At 40.8% G+C, this 21,679-nt stretch overlaps 1 protein-coding gene across 1 annotated transcript in view; it reads left to right on the top strand.

The window, feature by feature from the left end:
* The window catches only part of LOC115224706 (forkhead-associated domain-containing protein 1-like), a 77,428-nt gene that overhangs the window by 11,358 nt on the left and 44,391 nt on the right, over positions 1-21,679 (top strand). The window contains exons 4-14 of the mRNA XM_029795562.2: positions 353-716; positions 1,601-1,740; positions 3,186-3,407; positions 6,873-7,043; positions 7,844-7,936; positions 9,781-10,071; positions 12,932-13,171; positions 15,374-15,572; positions 15,897-16,085; positions 17,073-17,200; positions 17,829-17,909. Coding sequence (XP_029651422.2) covers positions 353-716; positions 1,601-1,740; positions 3,186-3,407; positions 6,873-7,043; positions 7,844-7,936; positions 9,781-10,071; positions 12,932-13,171; positions 15,374-15,572; positions 15,897-16,085; positions 17,073-17,200; positions 17,829-17,909 — 2,118 coding nt within the window. The remainder of the gene's footprint in view (positions 1-352; positions 717-1,600; positions 1,741-3,185; positions 3,408-6,872; positions 7,044-7,843; positions 7,937-9,780; positions 10,072-12,931; positions 13,172-15,373; positions 15,573-15,896; positions 16,086-17,072; positions 17,201-17,828; positions 17,910-21,679) is intronic.

Here is a 21,679-nt window from a genome sequence, read left to right as displayed (position 1 = left end):
AATATATTTGTTGCTTTTTTTCTTCAATTTCTGCAATTTCAACCAATCAATTACGTCCATTGAGGTAAAAAACATTCTGTGCCATATGAATATGTCCCGTGTTTAAGAAACAGATTGGGTTTATTTACATTTCTGAAGAAAAAGATACCCTTCCCCCCACTCCTAACCCTAACCAACCTTAACTAACCCTAACACTAAAACAGATTGAAATGCAATAGATCGATGCTAGGGTCATAATTATGGGTGACAATTTCATATGACACTGCTAGAAAAAACTGCCATTCAAACTGAAAAGATCCATTAATTTAATGAATTATAACATTAATTTCCATTTCTTCCACTCTATGTCTAGATCACTTGTTCAGAAATACGACCTTTGAAGAAGACAGCATGGAGTCAGCCCAAGAAGAACCTCTCAACAGAAAATATATTTCCTCTTCCATCAGCTCCGTCTTTACCCCATCTTTCTCCAGCTCCTTACCAAACGAAACATGAAGTCCCCACATCTATGACAACCTGGAGCACAGTGGCAGAAAACGTCAACAATGGTTTTGGAACAAGGGCGGTTACAGGCTCCGTAACCCCTCCTTGGTCATTTACTTTATCAGTACCTCAGAACAGGTTCCTGCAGAAGAGGCCGTCAGAGACTTCTAGAAGGATCATGATGGAAACAATGACCACATCAACACAACCCATGAATGTATATTCAACACACGGTAATATGAATTTAATTTAGTATAGTGCTCTGCAATGGTATGCCATTGGCACACTAATGTGCCATGAGACAATGATAGATGTGCCTCAGTGTAATCTGAATATAATCGTTTTCCCTAAGCCAGTCAAAGCATGGCTGATGCCAGCACCGCCTTGACTGGCTTCTGTGCTGGTGGCAGATAAAAAGCACCATCCAAACGTGGCCAATGCTAGTGCCGCCTTGACTGGCTTCCGTGCCGGTGGCATGTAAAAAGCACCCACTACACTCACGGAGTGGTTGGCATTAGGAAGGGCATCCAGCTGTAGAAACACTGCCAGATCAGACTGGGGCCTGGTGCAGCCTTCTGGCTTCCCAGATCCCAGTTGAACCGTCCAATCCATGCTAGCATGGAAAACAGACGTTAAACGATGATGATGATGATGTTCCACACAGCCACACCTGACCCTATGTGGAAAGTTTGCATGTTATGAGGGAAGCTTGCGTGTTATGAGGGAAGTTTGCATGTTATGAGGGAAGTTTGTGTGTTATGAGGGAAGTTTGCGTGTTATGATGGAAGCTTGCGTGTTATGAGGGAGGTCAGCATGTAATATGTGAAGTTAGTGTGTAATGTGAGAGGTCAGAGTGTAATGTAGGAGCACAGTGTGAAATGTGAGAGGTGTATTATGTAGAACAGTGTGTTATGTGGTACAATGGTGTGATATAAGCTAAGTCAACATACCTTTATTAGACTGAGGTAACTTTCATGCGTGTATAAAATGTTGTTCTGCTACATTCTTCCATTCTCTGCTGCAGGGCGTAGCCCTTAACTTTAAATATTTCCTCCTGCAACAAAATTACATCAATATCTGCTAATCAATATTATATAAAACATTTTCTTTACCACAGGTGATGGTTACTCAATGACCGCCCCTTCTGCCTCGTCCTCTTATAATAATCGGTCTGAGCAGCCTATCAACTTCCCACAAGAGATTCTAAATACTTCATACACAATCCACCCACCAAGGGACCACATGTTCACTAACAAGGTCAGTAAACCTTCTCCTCCTCTTTTTCATTTCTCCTTGCCCCTACACTTTGGTTTAAATGTACATTTTTTTTTATTGGGTTGTCCGGCAAGTTTGTGCGGATTTATAGGATCTTACCTTTCGACTTATCCTCCCAGGTACCTCAATTCTGGGAAGAGGGTATTTTCAACTACCACTACCACTACCGCTACTTTACTGTCACTACTACAGCTGCTGCTGCTGTTATATGTCAGAGTCTGCTAAAGTCTGTTAGAATAGGCTAGAACAGAACAGAGCTCTTGCAGTAGAGAAGCTAAAACTAGTTGCCCTTCATAACGCCAACCATTTTACAGAGTATACTGGTTGCTTTTTCCATAGCATCAGCACTAGTGATGATTGCCTGATAACTTGCAAGGTTAAGGCTCCTATAACTGAGGGAGGACAGAAGAGAGAGAGTGGGTGGTGATCTTAAGTATATAAACATTTTATTTATTATTTTGCACTTAATCATCATTATATTTTTTATCTTATATTTAATCTTTCTATTATATGTGATTTTCTAGATGGTGTAATTTAATTTTTCATTTTGAATTGATAAAAGGTGTTTTTTTTCTAATTTATATATATATATATATATATATATATACATACACACACACAGATATAAACGTATGTTTGTATCTTCCTTCCTGAGCGTCCAATAATACTATATTTGTTCCACGTCCTCGCGTTGTTGTGTTTTCATGTTCGGATTAACTATACTCTTTTACTTGTTTCAGTCATTTGACTGCGGCCATGCTGGAGCACCGCCTTTAGTCGAGCAAATCGACCCTGGGACTTATTCTTTGTAAGCCCAGTACTTATTCTATCGGTCTCTTTTGCCGAACTGCTAAGTGACGGGGACGTAAACACACCAGCATCGGTTGTCAAACAATGCTAGGTGGACAAACACAGACACACACACACATACATATATATATATACGACAGGCTTCTTTCAGTTTCCGTCTACCAAATCCACTCACAAGGCATTGGTCGGCCCGAGGCTATAGCAGAAGACACTTGCCCAAGATGCCACACAGTGGGACTGAACCCGGAACCATGTGGTTGGTTAGCAAGCTACTTACCACACAGCCACTCCTGTGCCTATATATATATATATATATATATATATATATATATATATATATACACACACACACACACATATATGATGGGTTTCTTTTAGTTTTTGTCTACCAAATCCACTTACAAGGCTTTGGTCAGCCTGGGGTTATAACAGAAGAGACTCAAGCTACCATGCAGTGGGAATGAACCCAAGAACTCATGGTTGGAAAGCCAGCTTCCCACCCACACAGTCCAGCCTTCACCTCTCATAAATGCTATTTCCTAGAAGTTTCAAAAGCATCATCTGTTTGATATTTAATCATACAACATATAGCATGTAATATCTTTGATGAATTTCAGAACAACAGTTGCTCAGCACAAAACAGCGCAACATGTAGCATTAAGCTTTTAAGAGATCAATGTGAGCAGCAACATGTAGAGAACAAAAGCGAAATGAAAGATGAAAGTGTTGAACTGCAGCCAAAATGTCGGCCTGTTTCTTCATCCACACCCTACAGTGCCATAGCGAGATACAATGACAACCAGCCATCAGATGTTTGTGAGGAGTTTAAGACAGTACAGGTAACTCTCTCTCTCTCTCTCTCTTTTTTACTCTTTTACTTGTTTCAGTCATTTGACTGCGGCCATGCTGGAACACCGCCTCTAGTCGAGCAAATTGACCCCCGGGACTTATTCTTTGTAAGCCCAGTACTTATTCTATCGGTCTCTTTTGCCAAACTGCTAAGTTACAGAGATGTAAACACACCAGCATCGGTTGTCAAGCAATGCTAGGGGGACAAACGCAGACACACAAACACATACATATATATATATATACATATATACGATAGGCTTCTTTCAGTTTCCGTCTACCAAATCCACTCACAAGACATTGGTCGGCCCGAGGCTATAGCAGAAGACACTTGCCCAAGATGCCACGCAGTGGGACTGAACCCGGAACCATGTGGTTGGTTAGCAAGCTACCTACCACACAGCCACTCCTGCGCCTAAGTATATATATAACATACTAAAGTAGCTAGTTTTAAAATCTCTGAAAGAGATTCATTTTTTTTTATTTACGCGCCCTTTTCAAGGCTCTGGCAGTGGGTGATGGTGACCCCTGTTGTACTCCTTCGCCCCAACTTTCTCTCACTCTTTCTTCCTGTTTCTTGAGTAACGCTGCGATGGACTGGCTTCCTGTCCAGCTGGGGAGAACACGTATGCCACAGAAACCGGGAAACAGGGCCCATCAGCTGGGTAGATGAGCATGCCAACAATACCCATGATCAAAAGAAGGACTGGAGCAATGTGAAATAAAGTATTTTGCTCAAAAACACAACATATTGGTCCAGTCAAGGAATTGAACCCACAGTCTAGCGATTGTGAGTACAACAGCCTGACCATTAGGCTATGTGCCTTCACAGATATATTTATTTTTATTATTTATGCACCCTTTTCAAGCCTAGCCAGGATCATGGGCCCAGTTTCCTGGTTTCTCTGGCATATGTGTTCCCCACCAGCTGGATGGGACGCCAGTCCATCAAAGCATTTCTCAAGAAATAGGAAGAAAGAGTGAGAGAAAGTTGGGGCGAAGAAGTACAACAGGGGTCGCCATCACCCACTGCCAGAGCCTTGTGGAGATTTAGGTGTTTTTGCTCAATAAACACACACAACGCCTGGTCTGGGAATCGAAAATACGATCCTCCAACCACAAGTCTGCTGCCCTAACCACTGAGCCATTGTGCCTCCACAAAGAGATTCATGTAGTAACAGTATTTAACAGTAATGTTTGTTGTCACTTTTACATGGCTGTTCCATGCAGAACAACGTTACTACATTTTAACCCCAGGAATACATCTTTTCCAGCTGCTTAACCACACACAACCTGTGTCTGTTATATTGTGAGTAAGGGAGCGAACAACTCCCCTCCAGCATGGTAAGACCAGCTGGTTTCTGGCGGCAGACTCATCCTGCTTGCATACATATTCATTCATTCATACATACATCATCATTGTTCGACCGTGTTCGAGACAATGGAATTTACTATGCTACGCCAGACTTCACGGTCCATCATAGCATTACGGAGGTCCTGTTGCTGGATGCCTGTATCCCTGGAGATTACATCAGGGTAGGAGAGTGTGCGCCCTCTGGTATTGCTAGTAGATGGCTTCCAGAGGAGAAGAGTAGAAATTACCTCTTTTTCAGCTCTACAACAATGTCCAGCAAACTGGACTCTCCTACCTTTCACAAGAGATGACACAGGTGGTAGTTTCCCATATATTTGCATTTTGGTTGGATGACGCTTCCACGAGAGATTTTGAGCTCTCATAAGGAGGCGAGTGTAGGTTCCATCCAACCGCCTCTCAAGCTTCTTTGATAACGTCCAGGTTTCTGAGCCATATAGTAGAATTGGTTCGACTGTGGCTTTGAAGATTTTAAGTTTGAAATCTCAACTTAGATTTGATGACCAGATCTTATGCTGTCATAAGATCTTATGCATGCATAAGGTCTGGTCATCAAATCTTAGTAGAGATTTCATACATACACACATGCGCAAGCACGCATATACTGAAATTCTGTTGGTTCCGATGACAAGGGTTCCGGCCGATTTTGTCAACAGGACAGTCTGCCCATGAAATTAACAATCAAGTGGCTGGGCATGCCACAGACACGTGTACCCTTAATGTATTTCTCAAGAAGAGAAATCGAAATCAATCAACATCAATGGAAATTGCAGCTGTGATACCAGTGCCGGTGGTATGAACCATCCGAACATGGCCGTTGCCAGCGCTGCCCCGACTGGCTTCGTGCCGGTGGCATGTAAAAAGCACCATCTGATCATGGCCGTTTGCCAGCCTCACCTGGCACCTGTGCAGGTGGCACGTAAAAAGCACCCACTACACTCACGGAGTGGTTGGCGTTAGGAAGGGCATCCAGCTGTAGAAACACTGCCAGACCTGACTGGGCCTGGTGCAGCCTTTTGGCTTCCCAGACCCCAGTTGAACCGTCCAACCCATGCTAGCATGGAAAGCGGACGTTAAACGATGATGATGATGATGATGATGATCCAGCACGATACAGAATGTGATAAGACTGGCCCTTTGAAATACGGGTACTACTCAGTTTTGCCAGTTGAGTGAAATGAAGCAACATGAGGTCGTGAGTTCAATTCCTGATACTGCATTGTGCTCTTGAGCAAGAAACTTTATTTCACATTAATCCAGTTCAATCAGCTGGCAAAAATAAGCTGTACCCGTAATTCAAAAGACCAGCCTTGTAAGTGGATTTGGTAGATGGAAACTAAAAGAAGCCCATCATATGTGTGTGTGTGTGTGTGTGTGTGTACATAAATATATATATATTATACATACATCTATATTTATGCATATATATATACGAGTAGGCTGTTCCATTGATCGGATCAACTTGAACCCTCATCATCATCATCATCAATAACCATTTATCTATTACTTGTTTCAGTTGTTAGACTGTGGCCATGCTGGGGGCACTACTTTGAAGAATTTTAATCGAATAAATTGTCACCAATACTTTCATTTTTTAAATCCTGATACTTATTCTACCAGTTGTCAAGTGGAAGTGGGAAGCAAACACTGACAGAAAGACACACATACTCATTATATATATATATATATATATTATATATATATATGTATATGATGGGCTTCTTTCAGTTTCCACCTATCAAATCCACTCACAAGGCTTTGGTCAGCTTAAAGCTACAGTAGAAGAGACTTGCCCAAGGTGCCATGCAGTGGGACTGAACCTGGAGCCATGTGGTTGAGAAGCTAACTTCTTACCACACAGCCACACCTGCACATACACACACACATGTACAATAGGCTTCTTTCAGTTTCCATCTACCAAAGCCACTCACAAGGCTTTGGTTGGCCCGAGACTATTAGAGAAGTCACTTGCCCAAGCTGCCACTCAGTGGGATTGAACCTGGAACCATGTGGTTGGGGCACAAACTTCTTACCACACAGCTACACCTGTACCTAATATTGTACACTTTTTTCTAATTTACAGGTGTTGAAAGTGGATTCGAAACCAGATCCATCCAGTGTGTACGTTAAACATGAGTTGGAGAATAAAGCCAAGCAGTTGAGTAAAGTACAGATAGAAGTGGAGCAACTGAGAAAGGACAAAAGCATCATTACTGGGCTTGTGTCTCAGCTGCAGAGAGAAGTGTCCGATAAGGTAGGTCATTACGACACTGATGTCTTGGCTTCAGAGAGAGGTTTTGTAGTAAGGGTGGGTCATAACAGGATTGGGTGTCTTAGCTTTAGGAAGAGATTTTTCATAAGATGACTTGTGTCTCAATATTAGAAAGAAGTGTTTATTACTACTATTACTACTACTACTACTACTACTACTTCTAATAATAATAATAATAATAATAATAGCAACAACAACAACAATGAGAACTCAGAGAGCACAAACTTCCAACGTCCTCTCAACAATTAGCCAGAGATGATTTTTAAAATGAGAATATCTGAAATAAACCTGACCGCTCCCAAAAATTAAGTAAAAAAACTGGAAAAATAATCCAGAATCCTTGTCCGAGCGAGGTCGCTGCCAGTGCTGCTGGACTGGCTCTTGTACAGGTGGCACATAAAAAGCACCATTTGAGTGTGGCCATTGCCAGTGCTGGTGTCACGTAAAAGCACCGGAGCGGTTCATGTTAGGAAGGGCAACCAGCTGTAGAAACTCTGCCAGATCAGACTGGAGTCTGGTGCAGCCATGTGGTTCGCCAGACCTCAGTCAAATCATCGATTATTTTTCCCAGTCCAGGAATCGAAACTACAATCTTACGATCATGATGCTGACACCGTAACCACTAAACCACGTGCCTCCACACTCTGCAGACATGGGTACCTTTAACTCTTTAGCATTCAAACTGGTAAATTGTACCTACTCATAGTACCTGTTAGTGTGAAACCCAACTGAAGAATCAGTTTCTGATTTTGTTTACATGACCAATTCTAATGTCTTTTCAGGATGGTTCCATCATGAAGTTGACCCGAGAACTTGAAACCCTCAAAAAGGAGGCCTGGAAGAAAGAAACTAACCTGCAACAGCTGTCAACTAAGGTTTCTATCTTGACCCTTAATCTTTTGTGCTTGTTTCAGTCATTGGATTGCAGCCATGCTGGGGCACCACCTTGAAGGATTCAGTTGAACAAATTAACAAATTGTCCCCTGTACTTATTTCTTAGAGCCTGGTATTGATTCTATTAGTGTCTTTTCGTTGAACTCTTAAGTTACAGAGATGTAAACACCAGCTGCCAAGCAGTGGTGATGGTGGGGAGAACAGACACAAATACACAGACACACACTCAGTTATAAGCATATACATACACACACACATGTATAAATATAGGTGTGTGTGTGTGTATGCATGTATGTATGTGCACATGTGAATGATCCAAAATGGTTAACAGAATGAATATACACACAAACTTATACTCTTTTACTCGTTTCAGTCATGTAACTGCGGCCATGCTGGAGCACCGCCTTTAGTCGAGCAAATCGATCCCAGGACTTATTCTTTGTAAGCCTAGTACTTATTATATCGGTCACTTTTGCCAAACCGCTAAGTTATGGGGTCATAAACACACCAGCATCGATTGTCAAGCGATGTTGGGGGGACAAATACAGACACACAAACATATATACACACACACACACATATATACGATGGGCTTCTTTCAGTTTCTGTCTACCAAATCCACTCACAAGGCTTTGGTCGGCCTGAGGCTATAGTAGAAGATACTTGCCCAAGGTGCCATGCAGTGGAACTGAACGCGGAACCACACAGCCACTCCTATGCACAAGCTTTTATATAAATATTATCATAAGAGATAGACACAAACTCATAAATAGGCAATCTTATGAATTCACATGTGAAAAAATGTGAAACTCCGCAATCAGGCACACGCATATATGTAAATATGAACTACAAAGTGCATATGTTAAATATGCATAATGCAGGCATGATTATGTGTGTGTGCAAATATCAATAATACCAAACACAAAATTCTGTCTGTCCGTCCGTCCATCTGGGACACCTGTGTCTCAGTCTACATCTACTCTATATAGAGATATTATACCTTTTTGGAATCAGGATGAACCCAGGATTAAAAATCTTCCCTTCATTTGGTTCTTGAAATTCCAGCATTGGGATCAGGTATGGATGAGGATTTGTTATATGGTAACAGTTGAAAGTTCAAATTTTAAAAGAACTTCAAAAATTTGTGAACTTATGTTTTTCATTGAAACTAAATTTTTATATATATGGTAGCTGCCCCCTCGTTATCGAGTGTGGCCACTGCACGAAGCTTAATCAATGTTGTTTTCGTGCAATGACTGTACAAGAAGATTTTTTTTTTAAGTGAGGAAAGGCTGTGCACTGAGTCAATTCCACTCACTAAGCAACAGCAGCCATAATTCGAAAAGAAGAACAAGTCAACATCATCGGTAACCACTGAACTGCATGTTTTATGTCGGAGTTATCCCAGTTACCTGAGTTACCTTCTCCTAGAAGGATGCCCTAACAAAGGCTAGGAGTCCTTCACTCCCAATGGTTTAACCGCGCGATCGAGTATTCAGTCCGATTATTTCGATGTCCCCGCGCATGATACAGCCTTAAGACATTTATTGGATGGCCATTGGCTCTCAAGAGTTCCTCCACCCGTTGACAGGTTTTATTTTTCACCCTGCAGGGTGTCCAATATACACCCTCCTGGTTTAGTTGCCGACGACCCGACCATGCAACAGGTTGTACTGGGTTACATGTTACCAGTAGCACTCGAAAGTGACCTGACATATTATATATATATATATACATACACACAAACAGACATATGGTAGTAGTATTTGTGTGCATATTCCTAGAATTTTGCGTTATTCCATGGACTGTTTTTAACCATTTTTAGTTATCTAAAGTGAAAGATGGTGCCAAAGCTGTGGAAACAAGTGAAGTGCGAGAGAGAGAAATTCGCAATCTTCAGAACAATTTGATGTTGATGGAGAAAGAAATTGAGCAAAAGAACACTTTGGTTGGGTCACAGCAAGTGGAACTTGTTGATCTGAAGCAATTAGTCAGTGAGCAGAGGGAAGAGAAACGCCAGAGTGGGGCTGAAATGGAGAAAGTTCAGTCGGAATTAGAAGACATGAAAAGAGCTGAAAGAATGGTGAGAATAGACTTGGAAAAGTCTGTCAAAAAGGTTGGTCTAACCCTTTAGCATTCAGGTTACTCTGACAAATGTAAAGCCTGTTTAATTACATTGTTTTAAATTAATTGTACAGCATCTTGTAACTCTGAGATTTTGATGATGTTCCTGTTTATTTTTAGAATGACTTTGTAGGGTAGGTGTGAGAAGTCAGAGCTGGCTGGTTCAAGCATATAACAGGAAGACAAGTTTGGCCTGGTATGGCCAGTTTAAACACTAAAGGGTTAAATCTTAAGGATTATTATTATTATTATTAGATGAAGGTGGCAAGCTGGCAGAAATGTTATCACACTGGGAGAAATGTTTAGCATTATTTCATCTATCTTTATGTTCCGAGTTCAAATTCCTCCGAGGTTGACTTTACCTTTCATCCCTTCAGAGTCGATAAAATAAGGACCAGTTGAAAGTATTAGGGTTGATGTAATACACTTACCCGCTCCCCCAAATTTCAGACCTTGTGTCTTTAGTAGAAAGGATTATTATTATTACTTACTTGTACTTGTGGCGACATTCACCCTGGGTGGGTTGAGTCAGCTTCTACCACCCTCGAGGCATTGTATTCGCCATTGAGAATTTATGGAAGAAGTTTCGTGGGAACTTGTGGATTTGACAAGCGGTCCCCAACAATCCTGCATGTAGAGACACCCTGTTTGCCGCAGATTGTCCGCAGACACAGGGGCAGAACGACCGAGGAGCTGCCAGTTGCTGAAACAGACACTCCAAGGATTTTCAACAGAGCCCCGTCTGCCGGGTTGAGCCCAATCTGCCTTAGGTGGTCCTACCAGGAACCGAAGTTCCCGACGGCATAGCTCTGACACTACCCGGTGCCAGCGTCCCCACCACAGTGAGGAGGGGATGGACTTTGGGGACGCATTATTACTAATACACGACCTGGCAGAATCGTTAGCATGCTGGGCAAAATGCCTAGTGGCATTTTGTCTGTCTTCACATTCTGAGTTCAAATTCTGCCAGGGTCCACTTTGCCTTTCATCCATTTGAGGTTGATAAATTAAGCACCTGTTGTTGGCTTTATGCCAAAATTCTGAACCATTATTATTATCATATTCATCCATCCCTATTTTCAGAGTTCAAATTCCGCCAAGGTCGACTTTGTCTTTCATGCTTTCAGGGTCGATTATTTAAGTACCAGTGAAATACTGCGATCAATGTAATCAACTTATCCCCCATCCCACCAAATTTCAGGCCTTGTGCCTTTATTAGAAAGGATTATTATTATCATCATCATCATTACTAAGGCAGAGAGCTGGCATGTGGCTTAGTGGTTAGGGTGTCAGCATCATGATCGTAAGATTGTGGTTTCGATTCCTGGAACGGGCGACATGTTGTGTTCTTGAGCAAAACACTTCACTTCACGTTGCTCCAGTCCACTCAGCTAGAAAAAATGAGTAATGCTGCGATGGACTGGCGTCCCGTCCAGCTGGGGAACACATAAGCCATAGAAACCGGGCCCATGAGCCTGGCTAGGCTTTAAAAGGGCGCATTATATTTGTGGAGGCACATGGCCTAGTGGTTAGAGCAGCAGATTTGCGGTTGAGGGATCGCGGGTTCGAATCTCAGACTGGACGATGTGTGTGTTTATGAGCGAAACACCTAAGCTCCATGAGGCTCTTTCGCCACAACGTTCTCTAACTCTTTCCTCCTGCATCTTGCAGCTCACCTGCGATGGACCGGCGTCCTGTCCAGGTGGGGAACCTATACGCCAAGAAGCCGGGAAACTGGCCCTTATGAGCCAGGCATGGCTCAAGAAGGAACAAACAGAGAGCTGGCAGAACTATTAGCATGCCAGGCAAAACACTTAGTGGCATTTTGTCTATCTTTAAGTTCTGAGTTCAAATGCCACTGAGGTCATCTTCACCTTTTATCCTTTCAGGGTTGATAAATTAAGTATCAGTGAATACTGGGATCAATGTGATCGACTAGTCCCCTCCCACAAATTTCAGACCATTGTACCTTTATTAGAAAGGACTATTATTATGATGACTACTGTTAATAGATTATTTATTTCTTTATTGCCCACAGGGGGCTAAACACAGAAGGGACAAACAAGGACAGACAAAGGGCTTAAGTCGATTACATCAACCCCAGTGCGTAACTGGTACTTAATTTATCGACCCCGAAAGGATGAAAGGCAAAGTTGACCTCGGCAGAATTTGAACTCAGAATGTAACGGCAGCCGAAATACCGCTAAGCATTTCGCCCGACGTGCTAACGATTCTGCCAGCTCGCCACCCTCTATTAATAGATTATTATTAAGGTGTAGTGGTTATGTGTGTATCTTCTCTCACTCTTACTTCCTGTTTCTGTTGTACCTGTATTTCAAAGGGCCGGCCTTGTCACTCTCTGTGTCACGCTGAATATCCCCAAGAACTGCGTTAAGGGTACACGTGTCTGTGGAGTGCTCAGCCACTTACACGTTAATTTCATGAGCAGGCTGTTCCGCTGATCGGATCAACCGGAACCCTCGTTGTCGTAACCGACGGAGTGCTTCCATGTGTGTATCATGGTGAACAGATGCAAAAGGAGTGTGTATACCATTGAAGTAGACAAATGAGTGAATCGATTCACAGTTAAGAATAATTTATTCAGTGAACTTAATTTGTCGTTGGTACACATAATTCTTCACTACATGCAAAATGTTGACAACTGCTATGAGTTGCTAGAAATAGAGACAGGGCACATCTGTGGAAGTGGTGTGTCAGAAATGAATATGCTTGTGTGTGTGTAAGTGTATGTGTGTGTGTGTGTCTGTGTGTGTGTGTGTGTGTGTGTGTGTAGTTCATCTGAGATCAGTAGTCTACCATGGAACTTATGCAGTTTGTATTTTTATTTTCAGATGGAATGTTTCCGAAGCAGAGTTATACAAGCCATTTTCTCCGTTCCTGGCAGTGAGATTCCAAAGAAAGAGGTCAGTGACGATGATTTGATCGAGATGTTGAAAAAGATGGCTACAGCTGAATCTAAGGTGAAAGAGAAACTAGCCAAGATGCAGGACAAAATAAACGAGGTTTATAAGCAGAAAGAAGAATTCATTAAAGATATCCACCAGTTGGAAACAGGCTTTCAGGAATCTGTTGTAAGTTGATTTTACAGGAGTTCTAGATCAGTGGTTCAGTACGAGGGTCCATATAGCCCAGGGTGGTGGGGTACCTATATGGCTAATGGAGGTTCCTTTGGTCTTTGTGGGGTGAGGTTCATATAAATTTTTGTTGTTAAAATTTATGTACAATAAAATTGGTTATACTTGTACTAGACACAAAGTATTTTAGCAATTTCTAATATAATAGGCGAAGGAGTGGCTGTGTGGTAAGTAGCACCGCACTTAGTCGAGCAAATCGACCCCAGAACTTATTCTTTGTAAGTCTAGTACTTATTCTGTTGGGCTCTTTTGCCGAACCGCTGGGGGATGTAAACATGCCAACATCGGTTGTCAATCGATGTTGAAGGAACAAACACACACACACACATAAATATATATACATATATACGACAGGCTTCTTTCAGTTTCTGTCTATCAAATCCACTCACAAGGCTTTGGTCGGCCCGAAGCTATAGTAGAAGACACTTGCCCAAGGTGCCACGCAGTGGGACTGAACCCGGAACCATGTGGTTGGTAAGCAAACTACTTACCACACAGCCACTCCTAAGCCTATATATATATATATATATAACAGTTCTAGTCCTGTAGAAGCTCCTTCTATATAATAAATTAATTTTACTCTGCTATGTATTGAGTACCTTATTTACTGTGGTTAACCCCGAATCAACCCGGCACCTACATATATATTATATATATATATATATATATATATAATATATATATATATATATATATATATATATATATATAATATATATATATATATTATATATATATTATATATATATATATATATATATATAATATATATATATATATATATATAATATATATATATAAATAAATAATATAGGGTGAAATTAATTAATTTGGAATAATCATTATTTCACCAAGATTTCGGCATGCAAAAGCCCCATTCAAGGAAGGTTTAAGTAATACTAAGTAATTAAGGGTTTAGCAACGATTTGCCTCACCAAAGGTGTGGTGAGGCAAATCGTTGCTAAACCCTTAATTACTTAGTATTACTATATATATATATATATATATATAGATAGATAGATAGATAGATATATATATATATAGATATATGACAAATGACCAAGACCTTTGGCAACATGCCATGCTTGAGAAGACCCACCAAGCCAAATGAAATCATAGTAGTGGAAAATACTGGTGTCACGCAACTGGTGCCCATGCCAGTGGCATGTAAAAATACCCATTACACACTTGGAGTTGTTGGCATTAGGAAGGGCATCCACCGATAGAAACCATGCCAAATCAGACTGGAGTCTGGTCCAGCTTACCAGCCATGGTCAAACAATCCAAAAGATGTTAAATGATGATGATGATGATGATATGTGTGCATGTGTGTGTGTCTGTGTGTTTACCTCTCACCATCACTTGGCAACCAGTGTTGATGTGTTTTATGTCCCCATAACTTAGCAGTTTGGCAAAATAGACCAATAGAATAAGTACCAGGCTTAGCAAAAAAAAAAAAAAAATTAAGTACTGGAATCAATTCATTCAACTAAAAATTCTTCAAGGTTATGCCCCAGCATGGCCACAGTCAAATGACTGAAATAAGTAAAAGATAAAAGATATATATATATGTATACATACATACATGTATGTACAAAATTACAAATTTGTTCCTTCTCGAGCCACGCCTGACTCATAAGGGCCGGTTTCCCGGTTTCCTTGGCATATAGGTTCCCCACCTGGACGGGACGCCGGTCCATCGCAGGTGAGCTGCAAGATGTAGGAGGAAAGAGTGAGAGAAAGTTGTGGCGAAAGTGTCAGCAGAAGTTTGCCATTACCTTCTGCCGGCGCCGTGTGGAGCTTAAGTGTTTAGCTCATAAACACACACATCACCCGGTCTGAGATTCGAACCCGCAATCCCTCGACCGCAGGTCCGCTGCTCTAACCACTAGGCCATGCGCCTCCACAAAATTACAAATATTTAGAGTGAAATCAAGAGAACCAGTCCCAGTATTTTCTTGGTCCGTGTATAGATGAGAAGTAACATTAACCCCAGTGAGATTTGAACCTAAAACCTAAAGAAGTGAAATTAAAGACCTCAGAAACATTTATTACAGTTCTCTAACATTTCTAACCTGTTCTCATCAAAACTACCATTTTCATCAAGATTTTGAATTTTGAATTTTTTCTTTATTTTAGGAAAGAATGAAGAACAATGGTTTGCAAAGCTGTCTTCTTTCGCAGGAAATCAAACTTTTAAAATCTGTCAGCACTGAGAAGAATTTAACGCAATTAAAAACTCTCTTTGAACAAATGGTTAAAATAGAATTTGATTGGCAACAAAAAATTGAAGAATCTCTGGGAAAATGTGGAATCAATGTTAATATTTCTACTGAAGGTATGTTTCAATTTTTTTTCATTTACATCTAGTTTCAGCTCACGAGCTGTGGCCATGCTGGGGCACCGCCATGTTTGTTTGTGCTTTTCTTTGGTTTTCTATTTGTTGTTGTTGATGTTTGTTGTTGTATTTGCTTCTGCTGTTGTTGTTTAAGCCTAAACAAGCTCTAAGCCACCAAACTACCAAAATGGTAGTTTTGATGAGAAGAGGCAAGAAATTTGAATTCAGAACATAACAGTGGATGAAATACCGCTAAGCATTTCGCCCGGTGCGCTAACGTTTCTGCCAGCTCGCCGCCTGAATCAGTTTCTTTTATGTTCACAGATCCTGCAAAACATATTGACTTCTTGCACAAGAAATGGTCTCTGGCTTTGGAGGAAAACACACAACTAAAATCTCGCATATCAAAGAATGAGGAAAACCAGAAGTTGGAAGTTCAATCCTTGACTGAATCTTTGCAACAGGAAGCACAAGAAAGATTAAAAGAAGCTGTGGAGAAAGCTGAACAACAAGGTAAGCTATTGTTACTGATATGTACTTGCATAGCAAGTGACCTGATCTGAGATCGTGTGCTGGAACAAAAACAAGTGCAGCGTGGCAGGTGTTTATAAGCCATTTAAGAAATACACAAGGCCGGATGCCCTTTCTGTTGCCAACCCAGGCACGTTTTGCATGTATTCTTTTATAAATGAGTTACCAGTTGAGGGCCCCTGTAAGTGCAGGCATGGCTGTGTCATAAGAAACTTACTTCCCATTCATATTGTTCCAGGTTCAGTCCTGTTTTGTGGCATCTTGGACAAGTGCCTTCAACTATAGCCTCAGGCCGACCAAAGCCTTGTGAGTGGATTTAGTACAGGGAAACTGAAAGAAGCCCATCATATATATTATACATATATAGGATGGGCTTCTTTCAGTTTCACTCTAATAAATGTTTAACGTCCGTTTTCCATGCTAGCATGGGTTGGACGGTTCGACCGGGATCTGGAGAACCAGAAGGCTGCACCAGGCCCAGTCTGATCTGGCAGTGTTTCTACAGCTGGATGCCCTTCCTAACGCCAACTACTCCATGAGTGTAGTGGGTGCTTTTTACGTGCCACCAGCACGAAAATATCATCATCATCATCATCATCATCATTTAATATTGGTTTTACATGCTGGCATGAGTTGGACAGTTTGACAGGGGCAGGCAAGGCAGAAGACTGCACCAGGCTTCACTATCTGTTCTGGCAGGCACTTCTTAATGCCAACCACTTTATAGAGTGGACTTATGTTATTTATGTGTGTGTGTGTGTGTGTGTGCATGTGTGTGTGTGGATGTGTATTCCCCACCACCAACCATAACTTAGCGTTGTGGCAAAAGAGACTGATAGAATAAGTACCCAGCTAAAAAGTATTCTTCAAGGCTGTGGCCCCAGCATGGCCGCAGTCAAATGACTGAAAGGGGTAAAAGATAAATGATAAAAGCTATTACATATACTTTATGTAAACAATGTTGAACAGGAAAGGAAGAACTCAATAAGGCGGTTGAAGAAGTGAAGCAAGCAGAGGCTGATAAGCAGGAAGATCTTCTAAAGAATGAAGAGAAGAAAATTGAAGAATTAAATTCCACAATTATTAAACTGAAAGAGGTAAGAACAACAGATGTGTTTTATTTTATTTTATTTAATATATATATATATATATATAAATATACATACAATACAACCTTTGACCCTTTCACCTACGACCTACGATAATTTATCTGTGCAATATAGTAAGACTTCTATTGAAGTCTTATTATATTGAGGATCTTTTCAGTTTGAATGGCAGTTTTTTCTAGCGGTGTCATATGAAATTGTCACCCATAATTATGACCCTAGTATCGATCTATTGCATTTCAATCTGTTTTAGGGTTAGGGTTAGGGGTGGGAGGAAGGGTGTCTTTTTTCTTCACAAATGTAAATAAACCCAATCTGTTTCTTAAACGAGGGACATATTCATACGGCACAGAATGTTGTTTACCTCAATGGACGTCATTGATTGGTTGAAATTGCAGAAATTTAATAAAAAAACAACAAATATCTTACAAACTATAGAATTTTCTCAATAAAGCCAAGAGAAAAAGATGTTTTATAAACACATTCTACCAGTATACGAAGTTTAAAATTGTTTAGTTACCTAGAAATTATGTTAAAAACTATCGATCAAACCGAAAAGATCCTATATTGAATATAGTAAGACTTCTATTGAATGATGTTCTATTGTATTCTATGGCAGCTGATCAACTCCAAGGACCAAGAGACCCAGAACAGATTAGAAGAAGTCAATAAAGTTTGGTCTGAGAATGAAGAACTTAAGGTGAGTCTTTTTCCCATTTACTTTCATTATACAGCAATGATGTTATATGTGCCAGTGCCACATAAAAGGCACCTGTGCTGGTTCATTGTTGTCGTTTAACGTCCATTTTCCATGCTAGCATGGGTTGGACGGTTTGACTGTGGGTTGGCGAACCAGATGGCTACACCAGGCTCCAGTCTTGATTTGGCAGAGTTTCTACAGCTGGATGCCCTTCCTAACGCCAACCACTCCGAGAGTGTAGTGGGTGCTTTTACGTGCCACCGGCACAGGGGCCAGTCAGGCGGTACTGGCAATGACCTCGCTCGAATCTTTTTACACATGCCAATGGTACAGGTGCCAGTAAAGCGATGCTGGTAACGATGTAAGGTGATACGCGAAAAGCCCCCATGCTAGTATCATGTAAAAGGTACCCATCCTGGTGTCGCTTATAAAGGTACCTGTGCTGGTGTCACATGGGACATATGGTTGGGAAGCAAACTTCTTAAAACTCAGCCATACCTATTTCTTTACTAGCCACAAGGGGCTAAACATAGAGGGGACAAACAAGGACAGACAAAGGGATTAAGTCAATTACATCAACCTCAGTGCATAACTGGTACTTAATTTATCGACCCTGAAAGGATGAAAGGTAAAGTTGACCACGGCGGAATTTGAACTCAGAACGTAGTGGCAGACGAAATACGGCTACGCATTTCGCCCAGCGTGCTAACATTTCTGCCAACTCGCTGCCTTACCTGCATTTATTATCATCATCATTTAACATCCATTTCCCATGGGTTGGATGGGTTGACAGAGAGCTGCACGGTACTCCAATTGCCTGTTTTGGCATGGTTTCTATGGCTCAAGGCCCTTCTTAATGCTAACCACTTTACAGAGTGTGCAGGGTACCTTTCACATGGCACCAGCACCAGTGCTATTTTGTGACCCCATTATGTGATACAGTTCTATATTTAAGAGATGAGGAATTCTGAACATTATTTACATTCGATGGATATTTGTCCACATCTTGTTTGTTGTTAACACAACGTTTCGGCTGATATACCCTCCAGCCTTCATCAGGTGTCTTGGGGAAATTTCAAACCTGGGTTCTCATTCCTGCTATGCATTTTGTCTGATGCAGTAACGACTCAGCCAGCTCACCACTTTAATAATAACCCTAACCCTTTCGGTTAATGTTTACATCTTGACCCGGAAATGAAAATCCAAAATACTGCAATGGGTGTAAAACAATATGTAGGAAACGAATATGAAAAAAAAATGCGTGCAAAGCAACAGGAGGCTGGGGAGAGGACTTAGAAAAATTCACAAGATCCGAGCTTTTACCATATAAGTTTTAGGAAAATGGGGGGGGGGGTCAATGAAATTTTATAGAAATACCTTTCAAATGACATATATTACGATTATAAAGAAATTTATGGGGGTAAATCTTTTCCAACGGGGTGGGGAGAAGACTTCGGAAAATTCACAAAATCTGAGTTTTCCCCTTTCGTTACCAACCCGGCTGAAACCAGCTCTGGCTCTGAGTACAAATGTCTTGTTTTCATAAGTTTTGAATTAAAATCTTCCGCCAAACCTTGGTTACAATTTATGTTCGGTATAGGTACACACGTGACTTTGTTTACATTTCTGAAGATAAGAGAAATCCTTTTCTCCCACCCCTAACCCCTCATATATAAAAAAAAACAAACACTTTCTTGAAATGTATCCGGTACTTATACCGAAGTTACGCCTTATGTTCCTAATACTAGCTGAATGATAACAAAGTTATTTTACTAAATTCTTTGTTATATTTAAAATTAATTGAAAGAAACACAGAGCATCTCAACAGAAATAGAGTAACGAAGACATATAGAACCACATGGCATGGGCATTCCTTTGATATTGGTCTACATAATTATTTCCTTAAACATAGAGGGGACAAACAAGGGGTTTAAGTCGATTCCATCCACCCTAGTGCACTACATAATGTCGGGGTGAGGAGACGAAGTTATTCGCACTCTTTTTCAGCCGAGCCTCTTTATTTAATATCATGAGGGAAGGTTGTGAGGGTGAATGATATCACGAATCAATACCGAAAGATTACCCGTGGCCTGATCCACGGGTAAGTGGTTTGCTTATTCTACGATTGTCCATGGACAATCGTAGAATAAGCAAACCACTTACCTCATAGTTTGTTAGTTGGTCGCTATTCTATCATCTCAGCCATTGCTCTTTTCTATCTCAGTAATCCAAGAGAGCTTTACTCCATCACTGAGTCACCAATTAAAAATCCTGAAATGTCATTATTTCGATAGCTAAAAGCACTAAATAAAAATGAAAAGTACCGAAAAAAAAATGGCGATCCTTCGGTATAAGTACCGGAAGTAGCTTTGTTTACATTTCTGAAGATAACAGAAACCCTTTTTTCCCACCCCTAACCGTAACCGTAACCCTAACCCTAACCCCCCATATATATAAAAAAAACACTTTCTTGAAATGTATCCGGTACTTATACCGAAGTTACGCCAAACAAATTTTAAAAAGCACCTAAGCAAAAAATCAGATAAATACGTGTAAATATCAAAAGGGTACTACTTAAGCAGAGTGGTCCCGGTGCGCGCACTCGCATACTCGCGCATCCGCGCCAGCTAGTCGTAAGTAGTCGATCCTACAACGACTACCTAGCAAAGTAAATAAAACACAAAATAGATAATTATTTTGGATCTTTTCGGTTTGAACGAGTATGCGAAGTTTAAAATTTTTTAGTTACCTAGAAATTATGTTAAAAACTGCCGTTCAAACCGAAAAGATCCATTTTTTTTGTATACAAAGTAAATAATTTTTTTAAAACTAAGTAAATAAAACACAAAATAGATAATTATTTTGGATCTTTTCGGTTTGAACGAGTATGCGAAGTTTAAAATTTTTTAGTTACCTAGAAATTATGTTAAAAACTGCCGTTCAAACCGAAAAGATCCATTTTTTTTGTATACAAAGTAAATAATTTTTTTAAAACTAAGTAAATAAAACACAAAAACACAACGTAAATAATTTTTTTTAAACAAAATAAAACAAAACAGAAAGTAAGGATCGACTAGTTACGACTAACTAGCGCTGATGCGCGAGTGCGCGCACCGGGACCACTTTTCTTAAGTAGTACCCAGCCGGGTTGGTAACAAAAGGGTTACATAGAGGGGACATTACAAGGACAGACAAGGGACATTTAGGGTACAAACACGCTTCTTATTTACATTATGAAAAAACGGAAGGATTTATATATATTTTGCGGATGAGACTTAAAAATAAAATGATGGTCGAATGAAATTTGGGTCCGGGTTAGTGAATTAACCCGCCGGTTGGTTATCCCTTTTGGTAATCTTTTTCTTTCCTTTTATGCTCCGATCGACCGTGCAGCCTCATGCATTCTCATCTTTCTTACCACTATCGATATAACTCGACAAAATCAAAACATTTCACTTCGGGTATTTCGGTGGGTTGTGGAGTATAGATATAATGAAATTATGCCGGAAGGCCTCTGTCCTTGAAAGACAGGGCGGAGGTAATGCAGGTGTTTATAGCATCTGTAATCACCTACCGCCTGTCCGTTGTGCCTTGCCCCGATTTGTGGCTAAACAAGTCGGAACGACTCCTCTTCCGCTTTTGTGGAAGGGAGGAAAACCACTTGTGAAGCGCTCCGTTTGCTGCCAGGAATCGTTAAAAGGTGGACTGGGAATGCCCTGGCTGATGATGCGCAGACATGCGTTGAGGCTGAGACATCTCTGGTGCCACCT

This window comes from Octopus sinensis, linkage group LG26 (genome assembly GCF_006345805.1).
Source record: "Octopus sinensis linkage group LG26, ASM634580v1, whole genome shotgun sequence".
Taxonomy (NCBI): Eukaryota; Metazoa; Mollusca; class Cephalopoda; order Octopoda; family Octopodidae; genus Octopus; species Octopus sinensis.
Note: the sequence above shows the minus strand (reverse complement) of the source record. Positions and strands in the feature narration are given on the sequence as shown.